This window comes from Maylandia zebra, linkage group LG20 (assembly GCF_041146795.1).
Source record: "Maylandia zebra isolate NMK-2024a linkage group LG20, Mzebra_GT3a, whole genome shotgun sequence".
Taxonomy (NCBI): domain Eukaryota; kingdom Metazoa; phylum Chordata; class Actinopteri; order Cichliformes; family Cichlidae; genus Maylandia; species Maylandia zebra.
In genome coordinates this window covers 15237734-15249830 of record NC_135186.1, presented here as the reverse complement: position 1 = coordinate 15249830, position 12097 = coordinate 15237734, and the positions used below count along the sequence as shown (strand labels likewise).

The window sequence follows — 12097 nt, the reverse complement described above, 5'->3', positions numbered from 1 at the left end:
CAGACCTAGTTTACCTGCAAACAGCTTGAGGTTCTTCATTCAGGATGAGGACCAAAACGCAGGACTCAAAGATGGGAATTTAACTGAAAACAACAGCTTTGTTGCTTGAAATAATTCTTCACAAATATAAAAAACAAAACCGAAAGCAAGGAACTCGAAATATGAACTCAAACCAAAACACACAGAAACTGGGAAACTAACGGACAGAGACGAACACAGGGCTTAAATACACAAGCAGGACAACGAGAGGATGGGGGAACAGGTGGGAACCCAGCTGGGACAAATGAGACATTCATAAAGACATGGACTAGACACTGAGACGTGGAAACATGACAGACTCGGGAACAGAGGAAACATGGAGCACAGAGACAAAAGTAACTAGACATGGAATATAGGGACGACGTAGTGACAGAGAACCAAGACAAGCATACAACACACGACAGACAAACAAGGAAAACAAGAATACAGAACAAACCTTCACTAGGGACATGAGACCAGGAACACAGCAGAGGCACAGAAACAGAACAGAAAACCATAGCAGATGAAGGCATGATGCTAAAATCACTGAACGTAAATATTATAAGCCATTATGTATGTGATCACAGGTGTAGTATGATGTCCTAGAGAAGAATGTGGGGACAAAGATGCTTCACTAATGAAACTGGTTAACAAAACACTTTTGAGTGATGGCAAGTAACAGAACTGCTACATAACAGACTGCTTTAGTAAAATACTGGATTTATGTAATCATTTCCTTGCTTTAAAAAATGGGTTGAGCCAAGTGTTAGACTAACAGGTTTCTTTTAGTAGAAAGGACTTGAGAATCTGTTCATGATGAGGGGCAGTATAACTGTTTAAACCAAGATTGTCTACTGATTCTAACACTGGAATTTCATACTTTCCTGCTTCTTCTCGGATCATTCATCCTAAAATCACGGCACAAAATGTAAAATGTAAAACTATTTTTGCCATCATATCTTCTTCCTCTCTGCTCTGGCCATAAATAATGACAATTTCTTCTTCTTTTTCCCAACCTAGGTGCCCGATGTGAGGAATGTGCCCCGGGTTATTACGGTAACCCCTCTCAGCCAGGAGGGCGCTGCCAGCCGTGCCAGTGTAACAACAACATAGACATGTCAGACGTGAACGCCTGTGACAGTCAGACCGGAGAGTGTAACAAGTGCCTTTACAACACTGAAGGTCCCAACTGTGGCATCTGCAAGAGCGGCTATTTCGGGGATGCTTCCCGACGAAACTGCAGGAGTGAGAATCACTTTCACTGTGAAAAGAAAAAGCTCTGTGTTGCACGTTAGCGATACTTCAGAAATCGAAAGAAATCTTAATTAGCCTTTTTTTCCCCTTCAGAGTGCACATGTAACTTCCTGGGTACTGAACGCAGCCAGTGTATTGAGCGCGAGGACTGCGTGTGCCAGCGGGCCACAGGCCAGTGCCAGTGTCTGCAAAATGTCGTAGGTCTGGCGTGCGACCACTGCGCCCCCAACCACTGGAACCTGGCCAGTGGGAGGGGCTGTGAACCATGCAGCTGTGATCCTAACAACTCTGTTACCTCTGCGTGTAATGAGGTAGGGAATACTTTGTGTTTTTTAGTGGGAATGCTTTCACTATACAGAGCTTGTGTGACATATTTCTTTTTGTCGTGCAGTTCTCTGGTCAGTGTCAGTGCCGTGATGGCTTTGGAGGGAAGGCATGCACAGACTGTCAGGAGAACTTCTGGGGAGACCCCAGGACACAGTGCAGAGGTGTGAGACACAAGAACATGAGAAAACAGTGTTAAAGAGACCAAATGATTTAAAGAGATGAACTCTTGCTGCTCATGCTTTGAGATTGTTTGCACTCAAGAAAGTATTCTTACAGAATGATAAACACATGCACACAGTGCTGTTAGTTACAATGAGTTTCAAAATAAATGTATTCCATAACTGGACAACAGTCACTCAGGTTAGTCAGTCAGGTCTCAACAAAAGGAGACTATTTATCCACCTGCACTATTTTCATTTGGCACACTAGCTTTTGTTTTGGGACCTCTGTGCGCTTCCAAATGCACACTTGGAAAATAGCAGCAGGACCCAAGCACAGAATACTGTCTGAGAATGTAAACGTTATGATTTAGAGACCCTCTTAAGTATTGTTGCATCCTCTAGGCACTGCTGTACCCTTGACAGGGGTTACTCAGTTGCATCCGTGTGATTTGTAGCCTACAGAAAGCAATCTTGAACTTTTTATAACAATTTTGTACCATAAAGTAATATTACAAACATTGACATTATAAAGAAAATGTGATAGTAGAGATTTGTGACTAAGCTTGTCTTTGGTGTGTGGTTGGATTTTGGCAGTAAGCTCTTTGTTATTGTGGAAATTTTGTGGGGCTATATGCAATATTGTACACGAGTACATTTGCATTGTTTTAAGCTAATATGCAGTTATGTATAAAATAACGTACACCTTCTCTGAATTCAAATTCAGCTGAAAGATTCTTATGTATCAGTTATGTATGTTTTGGGAGTTTGGTGGTCGGCAGCATCCAGCTGTGTGCTACCACAAGGAGGAATGACATCATCACTAATCTGTGAGAAGTAATTTTTTTCATGCCCATCAACCAGGGAAGGGTTATAACACCATTTCCAAACTATTTGAAGTTCATCATCCTACAGAGAGAAACTTGTTCACAAGTAGAAAACAGTGAAGAAAGCTATCATTCTTCCCAGCATGGACATTCCAACAAATTCAGCCCAAGGCCAGACTGTACAATTCTCAGACAGACTACAAAAAACCTAAGAGCTTTTTCTTAGACTCTAGAAGTCTGACTTTGTGTTTTAAACGTTAAAGTTCATGACAGTAGAACTGGAAAAAGACTGATTAAGTATGGCTTGTTTGGAAGGGCTGCCAAGAGAAAGCTTCTTGTGTCTTAAAGAAAGTAGAGAAAGAAAATAAGAGCTTCTCCTGTGCCGTGTTCAGCCAGCATCAGGTGAAGACTCACAGAAGCTAATATGGTGCTGCTAGGCTACCTGAGGTTGTTCTCTACTAACTATCCTCTCATTTTCTCCCCTATAGCATGTGACTGTAACTGGCGTGGGATTGAGACCTCTCAGTGCAACCGAGTGACAGGCCACTGCGTTTGTCAGCAGGGAGTGTCGGGTGTCCGCTGTGACCAGTGTGCCAGAGGCTTTTCTGGCCAGTTCCCCAACTGCCAGCCCTGTCACCAGTGTTTTGGGGACTGGGATCGCATTGTGCAGGTTCAGCTTTAATGCAGGGAGGATGGATCTAATCCTTGAATCATTGATTGATTAGGTGTCAACCCCAATCTTTTGTTTCTCTTTCTTGTCATTACCAGGACTTGGGAGCGCGCACAAAGGCTCTTGCAGAGCGTGCCCATGAGATTCAGACCACTGGGCTTATTGGACCTTATGAGAAAGCCTTTAAAGACCTGGAGGAGAAGCTGGCACAAGCTCAGGACATTGTCACTGCACGCAATGCCACTGCTGCAGCTGTCACTACCCTAATGGAGCTTATTGAAGATCTTAGGTAAAGCAGATTCATCTGCAGTTATTTTATTGCTTAACTTAGCTAATAGTTTCAGCATAAACCCTTCTTTCCTTATCATGCTCAGTTCCAGCTCCATAGTTTTATTCTTTGACTCGACTTTCATAGCTTAGCATGACACACAGTCCAGAGTGCCTTAGTCCACCCTGTGTCTGAGTTAAATATTTCTGGCTCCTTTCACCTTATTATTATTCTGACTGGTAGCAACCTGTAAACAGAAGGTTTGGCAAAGTGGTGGGCGGAGCCTCTCTTCTCACAAAATAGAGTTGTGTGCCTGAGATGACCATATTAGGAACATCTGCTCTCAAATGCAGGACCAGCAGTAGAAATAAAAAAACCTTTTGATCAAGGACTTTTTATCATATCTTTTGCCAGATCAAATAGCAAAACAACATAATCAAACATCATTAACATATTTACTCAGGAGAAGAGATGGCAATCATGGGACGTCTTGAACAGCGATACAGTGTATATTTGAGAACAAGTCTAAAAAGTTTATTACACAATCTATGTTGCTATAGAGATAACCAAAGCATGTCCATTAGTGTGGCTGGGGGCCCTCTGCAGTCATATTTAGGGTCCAGTTCTATATGAATTTTTGATAACTTGTCCTTAGACCAATGAAGATGATGTGCGCCTTTAAACTGTGCTGCAGAATGTCTAAGGCACACCGTACAAGTTTGAATCCTCCTTATACTTTTTCCCATTTGGGTCCAGAGTCAGTTTCCCATTTCAAGATCATCTCTTCCCCTTTTTACAACAGCGCTTTTTTGTAAGTTATGGTCTTTATAGATTTTTTAATCACCATTTGACGTCTCCAGAGTACGTGGCAGGGATCATTTTCTGTGAAAGAAAGGATGTGCTGCGAAACACCGCTTGGTTAGATGCTGGCAACACCAACCCTTTATGTGAACATCCGGGGTAAAGGGATTAATTTAGCAAAATTAATAACCAGCTTCATCTGACTGTTTATCCTGTTCCCCAGTGTTAGAGTAAGTGAGTAAAGATAATGATAAGATACACTGTTGAACTTGCCCTGATCAGTTGAAGTGTATTGAGAGAAGTATACATCCTACTCATTTGTTTGTCTCATGTGAAGCAGGCATGTGGTTGGCTGGAAATGGACCCAGAATTCAGGACTCAGCAGACGAATGTTAAACTCAAAATCACAACTTTATTGCTGGCAAAATGTGACACAGGGACTGGGGATAAACAAACATGGATATATGACTGACTGGGGAGACAAAACGATGAAACACAGAAGATTATGGGAACAGGAAGGGCTAAATACAGGGACAGGACTACAGATGTGTTAGATTGATTAGACAGTGAAAGCAGACAGACACGGGGTCATGAGCAGGGAGACAGAAAGGATAACAAAGCATGGAGACTAAACAGACTACAACAGGAGACGCTGATGACAAGAAACAGAGATGAGACTAGGAACAGACTGGACACGAAAGGGAACTAACGTAACAAAACAAGAACCTTGAACTAGAAATAACAAACTCAGGTGCGCTAGAGAATACTAAACTCAACATTAACTAATATAAAACTTGAATGTAAACATTTCATAAATCCAAAGGAATGAGTAAGAGTTGAAGACCCAGGACCGTGACATTTTTTTGATTTGATTTGAAATCTTATCAACATGTATTACATTTTCAAGCCAAACATATTTTATATATACAAATCCTACAGTGATTTTAGTCAGGTATCAAAGGCTTCATCATTTACAGAAGGGGTAAAGATGTTTGTTTGTTTTTTTTACTGATGCAGCAAACCAGGGAAGAAAAAACAACTTTCAGAAACTGAGATTTGTCTGTGGATACAGATGTTACAGATGTTTGTCTTTCTCACCAGAGCACAGATTGGTGAGACCACTGACACCTTAAACAGTCTTGAGGGAGAATTAACCATCGTGCAGGACAGCAACTCAGAGGCAAGCAAGGAGCTGAGTGCTCTGGAAAGAGAGGCCAAAGAGCTTAACCTCACTTCAGAGCAGCTACACCACCAGCTGGATATCCTTAAAAACTCCAACTTCTTAGGTGAGAAAACTGTGTTGATTTAAATTTCTGTCTAATAAAATCTAAGAATATTATTTTTTGCATAATTCATCTACCTCCCATTTTTCACTCCAATCAGAAATAACATCAGCATCTCATCTAATATGTTTCTTAAAGGGGCGTATGACAGCATCCTTAGCTCCTACAACAGGTCTCGCGATGCAGAGAGGCGGGCTAATGAATCAACCACCACCAAACCCAGTACAGTCAGCCAGTCTGCAGACACACGCCGCCGCACTGAACGCCTCATTGCTGCAAAGAAAGACGACTTCAACCGTAAAAATGCTGCAAACAAGCGTGCTCTGGGAGAGCTCAACACCAAAACACAGGGCTTGGACATGAAGAAGCTCAACGAGAAGGTTTGTTTTATTCTTTATTGTTCTTGTTTAGCTGTCTGCACTCATATAGTTTCATATTTACTCATATTTATTTTGTAGGTGACATAGGCTCTATCCACTGTGGATTAGAGGAGTACTTGAGTCCTGCACATATACTTGCAATATCCATACCAGTGAAATTACATTTGCATTCATACCAACAGGTTTGTGGTGCCCCAGGTGATGCCCCCTGTGCAGAAAGCCCCTGTGGGGGTGCCGGTTGCCGTGATGATGAGGGGAAGCGTCATTGTGGAGGCCTGAACTGTAACGGTGCTGTGGCAGTAGCTGACAGTTCCCTGGAGAAAGCCAGACATGCAGAGAGGGAGCTGAACAAAGCTATGAAGGAAGTGGAGGGACTCTTTACTAAGGTATGAGAGTATATGCAGATCTATAGATGAGATGGGTGTGTGTGTGTGTGTGTGTGTGTGTGTGTGTGTGTGTGTGTGTGTGTGTGTGTGTGTGTGTGTGTGTGTGTGTGAGAGAGAGAGAGAAACGGGTTTTCACAGGACTCTGGATTCCTGCAAAAAACGAATTACTTCTAGCAGTATCTGGAAGTATAGGCTTTATTTGTAGTTGAATGACTTTATCACTCTGACACATCAATGTGGAGGAATTTTTAACCATCCTTCTCTGCCACAAGGCTTGCATCCCTATCCCAAATATTAACATTAAGAGCTTGGGTCAGTTCTGTGTCTGACCAGTTTGCTCAGTAGGTTGAGAAACAGACAGAAGTGTGAGGAGCTTGCAGAAGGTGATTTCTATAGTGAGACACTTCGCTTGATTTTCAGAGAATTGAGGTTACTCTAGTAACCAAACATTTTGATTGCACCCACAGTAATAAGTGCAGTTGTAAATCTCCCTATCAAAGATATAAACATTTGTGTCTTTATCCAGGTGGCAGAGGCTAAAACACAGGCAGAGGAGGCTAAGGGTAAAGCCAAGGCAGCTCTGGATAAAGCCGCCACTACCAAGAACAAAGTGGAGCGTTCCAATAATGACCTGAGAGACCTCATCAAACAGATCAGGGACTTTCTCACACGTAATCTTCAAAAGATTTATTTATTTATCACTGAAACCTTGTTGAATATTGATGTTACCTGATAATCTAGCCTCCTAATAATCCTGATATATCTCTCTCAGAGGAAGGCGCAGACCCAGATAGTATTGAGGCAGTGGCAAACCGTGTGTTGGAGCTCTCCATTCCAGCTTCACCCATTCAAATCAAGCATCTCGCTGATGAAATCAAGGAGCGGGTCCACAGCCTTTCAAATGTGGATGCCATCCTGCAGCAGACGCAGGATGATGTCCGCAAGGCCGAACAACTGCTGCTGGATGCCAAAAGGGCGAGGTAGTTAGATTTAAAACTGTATTATAATGTATCGGTATAGAGTTATTTGTGCTACTTGCAGTCATTAACGCTTCATTGTTGTGAAGGCATCATGCTGAGGGGGTGAAGACGACAGCAGAGACAGTGGAACAGGCCTTGGTGGATGCTAAGAATGCCCAGACTTCAGCAGAGAAAGCCATAACAAAAGCCAGAGCTGACATCGGGGAGACTAAAAAACGGCTGACAGAGGTTAGCAAAAATTCATAACACTTATGTATATTGTGGGCATTGCCTGTATACAAAAGATGGATGTAGTCGCTGTGACATCACTCATTGGTTTTGGATTCCTAGTTTTAAAGTTTCAGTGTTAGTATTTTGACCAACATCATGTTAGTTTTTTAGAGCCCAAAATTGCTGTATATGGATGAAAGGGGTTGAGTGCTAAATTATCAGCTAATTAGCAAGCTTCTTTAGCTAGCTGCATACATAATCTGTATGGATATAATGCACACGCTGGTATACTGGTCTCATTTGCTAAATGTTATTCTTACTGAATCCAACATGATGTTAATTTGATTAATGATGCTCAACATTACTGACAAAAAAGATGATAAAACAGCGTCGCTTTGGGATGAGCCCACTGTGTGACAAGTCTCTAATGTAAGAGCAGAGCCGTGGCCTTGGTTTCACAGTCATTTCTGCTCCTCACTAGTCACATTTCAAAGCACAAATATGGTGATGATGAAAACTTCAAATGCCTTTGTGCACTTATATGTACAGTTATCTTAAAGCACTTTCATTCTAGTGGTCAGTAGAACACAAAAACCTCATGTTTAGTGCCCAAATAAAAACAAAAATGAAAGTTTGAAAATTTTGCAGACTTTGTCCCAAAGAAAAGTTTAAAAGGTTTTCTTCCGTAAAGGTCATATTTCTGCTATTTTGTTTGTTGTTGCAGAATCTCTCTGGTCAGTGGCTGTGAGCCACAGTAGAGCTTAACTGAACAACAGGTTATTTCTTTAAGCATTTTACATAAAAAAAATATAGTTTAGGAAGTTAAGAGTTGTGTCTGTTGGACAGCTTCCTTTTTCAGCAGGCAAAAACAAAATAAAAAAATTAAACTAGATTTTAATGACCCTAATTATAAAAGATAAATATACATATCACAGTGTTTTGTTTATAGCATGTTTCTGCTGCCCCCTAGTGGTTATAAAATACATAACCATAGATTAAAAGAGTTTTTTTGTTTGGCTTTTTTTTTTATTCGTGAAATTTCAGGGACCAAAACATATGCAAGCTGATCAACATGCTTAGAGAAATTACTTGCACATAAGGGATAATGACAGTTATCCCAGTTAGATAACGTTAATTTCAATTCAGAAAGAACTTTACTTCTTTTACCCACTCTACGCAGATTGAGTCAGAAACATCCGATGGTGAGATGAACCTTAATGATGCCGTGGCCCGCCTCAACACACTGAGACGTGAGATCAATGCCTTGAAGACCAAACGTGCCAGCAACAGCATGGCAGCTGCCCGAGCTGAAGAGACAGCTACCATGGCACGGGACAAGGCAAATGAAGCCAAGCAGGTGTGTGTTTGTGTTTGTGTGTGCTTCATAACAACCAGACATGTCTGTTATAAAAGAAGATGTCTTTCTGCGCAGATTCTGGATGGTCAGTTGACAGATAAATACAATGAGGTACAGCAGCGGGTTGACACTAAAGCCAAGGCTGTGCAGGATGCCAAGAAAAGGGCAGAGAGACTCAGAGATGAAGCCAAGGAACTTCTGAAAGATGCCCAGAAAAAGCTACAGAGGCTTGCAGGTACTTATTAATGTCTGTGAGTGTCTGGAGGACAAAAGCAGATAGTTGCAAAGAAACAGTTGATGCAATACATTTATCAAATTTTGTCTAAATTATGTCAATCTTGACTTGTAGGCAACATGTGTACATTTTTAAAATGTGTGGTGACTGACAACACTCTAAGAATACAAGTCTTTAAACGAGATTAATACAACAAAATGATCAGTTATGAAAAGAATAATGTGGACAAAAGGCAAATAAACCTTACCAAACAGAAGACATTAGTACTTGTGTAAATATATACACTATGTTTGATATAAACATGACTTTTCAAAGACTAACATACCTGCTCAACATACTCACATACTCAGATCACATCAGCAGAGAACTTCAGTATATTAAGCTGACAACTTTTGCTCCACAATTATTAACTGAATTTAGAACATCCATTGAAGCAAAAAAAAAAAAAATCAAAATTGTTATTAATTAAATTAAATATGGTGTGATTAATTTTTATAAAATTAACATTTTAAATGTCACACTGTTCCTTCCAGGCTAAATTCTGTGTCGATCATAACATTCCCTTTATGATTGACACATTCATTCATAACATTTCTCTTTCTTTCAGCTTAAAAATCTATGTAAAATACTTGAGTTGTGGCCTTTTTGGTTGCAAAGCATTAAAATACAAATCTAAAATACATCTAAGAGCATCAGTAGGTTTCGTGGCAACAGAATAGATATTTAGCTTTATTTGGCTGTCATTCCTTATCATGTGAATACTAAATGAAGAACATGTATATGACTGAAAACATTTGGGTCCTACAATTGGTCCCTGAGGAACTCCAAATGTTAATTCACAGTGTTTTAAAAACAGTCTAAAATTGACAGTGAGAACATTTTTCCAGATACTCCAGATTAGATATTTTGTGTGTTTAAAAGCCAAGACCCGATCAGCTAATGTCTCGCTGTGTAACCATTCCTGAAATGTCTGGATTCTGCAGAGTTGGAAAAAAACTATGAGGAAAACCAGAAGAAACTGGAGGGGAAGGCTCGTCAGCTAGACGGTTTGGAGGACAAGATGAAAAGCATCCTCCATGACATCAACAAACAGATCCAGATCTACAACACATGTCAATAACTCACCACTCAAAGTCAAAAAGAAAGAAGTCCGCCATCTTCTCCGTCTGCCACTTCCTTCAGATACAGTTACACGTCAAAACGCAACAAAAAATAAAGTCACTCCAGAAGTGAATGTGCATTTTTGTCTCCAAATGTTCCTGTTTTGTCAGTGTTTGCAATCGTTGCTATCATATTGACATAAATAAAGGTTGTCTGATGTCATGTTTTATTTCTGATTCAAATTCGAGCACAATATATTTGCATTTATTGCTGCAAATAAGATCACATGTATATGTTAAAATGTGTGATTTCAATTATAAAAACAATGTAAGTTATATATTTTAAATCATTTTAAATTATAATGTTTTCCCTTTATTTACCATGTGATGGTCTAGCTGTAGTTAGATGGTCCAGGCCTTAACCATTAACCATTGTCTTCTGTTATTGAATGTGGATGAAGTTGCAATCAGCTGTCACATTTTTCTCTTAAGTATTATTTTGTTATTTTGCTTTTTAAATTTGAATAAAATCCTCAGAGGAAGGAGCAAACAGAGCCGTGTAGTTGTAATAAGAACCTTTATTATATATATATCTATATAAAATTGTCCAATGAAGCACAGATGAAGTGTGAGTCAGGAATCCAGTTACCATGTTTGTCTTCAAGCAAAATAGCAGGGAAACAAATCATAAACATTTATATGTGGAAAAATAATGAACTGTTTGTCTCTGCTGCCTGGAGTAGGAGGGTGGCTGTATACTGAATGTTAAGAATTGCAACCAAATGCCAAGATTGTGAATGTTTATCACACATACTGTGATGGAGCTTGGAGTTATTGTTTATTGAAGTGACATAGTAATAAGCGATGTGTAGTACGCTGTTTAATTGTGCCTTACATTGCCAGTATCATACATTCTTTTACTATTTGCATGCCAATTTGTTTTTTTGTTTTTTTCTAGGTGTAACAGATGATTTTGGTACACCTAGAAGCTGAAGCCAAATGATTGATAACTGCTTAACAAAATGAAAATACCAAAAGTAACCTTTGTAAAGTTTTAAAGTGTACAGTTTGATGAATGAATAACTTTTAAAAAATCTGTGTAGATGTTTGTTTGTTTGTTTGTTTTTTCATTACATTTATCACAAAGCAGAATGATTTGAAGTTTCCACGTTTTCTAACCGTGCTGTCTTGTGGCTCCAATGTGCATGGGGTTTGCAGTGGTGCAAGATGTCCCATTTCTATTTTTGTGTCTGTGTCCTTGATGTGCCCTTTTGACAGAATCTGCTGCACTGCAAGTTTTACAGCTGTCCGTTTACCAGGTTTGCCACTAAGTGTTGGCAGATCTCAAAAGCAAAAGACTTGAGGTTGATCTGAAATACCTACCTTATGCCATTTGTAGTTGCCTGGATTTGAAGTTTTTGTAAATGAGCCAAAATTGTAATGAGGTTTGGAAGTTATGGGTTTGTTTCTTGGTGCGCTTTAAATGTAGTTGCTGCAAAACCAAAGTTACATACATTTTTCAGGAAAAGACAAACAGACAAACTACTACGTACTGTAGTCTAACAAGATAATGGAGACCTATTTGGGACAAGGCTTACTAAATCTAGACCTCTGTCCTTAACTTCTGTGAGAATATTGGTGCACAAAAGGATGTCGTGAGCGCCATTAAATGTTGATTACAGAGGCTCTCGGATGCTCCTTAGATGACTCGGAAGGTTTTCAGTGTCTCGAACATTTTTTTAGACATCGGAACAATATAATAAATGTGGTATATAATAATCAAAAATCGAGAAATTTAATCTAATGCAGATTGTTACAGAGCGAGAGAGAAAGAGAGAGAGAT

At 39.9% G+C, this 12097-nt stretch overlaps 1 protein-coding gene across 2 annotated transcripts in view; it reads left to right on the top strand.

The window, feature by feature from the left end:
- Positions 1-11362, top strand: part of lamb2 (laminin, beta 2 (laminin S)) — a 44202-nt gene extending 32840 nt beyond the window's left edge. For both annotated transcript variants that reach the window (XM_004565468.5, XM_004565467.5), the window contains 14 exons: positions 1039-1263; positions 1366-1583; positions 1664-1760; positions 3073-3254; positions 3353-3543; positions 5425-5609; positions 5745-5986; positions 6169-6372; positions 6899-7043; positions 7145-7352; positions 7439-7580; positions 8743-8919; positions 8995-9154; positions 10138-11362. In XM_004565468.5, coding sequence (XP_004565525.2) covers positions 1039-1263; positions 1366-1583; positions 1664-1760; positions 3073-3254; positions 3353-3543; positions 5425-5609; positions 5745-5986; positions 6169-6372; positions 6899-7043; positions 7145-7352; positions 7439-7580; positions 8743-8919; positions 8995-9154; positions 10138-10274 — 2513 coding nt within the window. In that variant the 3' untranslated portion in view covers positions 10275-11362. The remainder of the gene's footprint in view (positions 1-1038; positions 1264-1365; positions 1584-1663; positions 1761-3072; positions 3255-3352; positions 3544-5424; positions 5610-5744; positions 5987-6168; positions 6373-6898; positions 7044-7144; positions 7353-7438; positions 7581-8742; positions 8920-8994; positions 9155-10137) is intronic.
- The last annotated feature ends 735 nt before the right edge of the window (positions 11363-12097 follow it).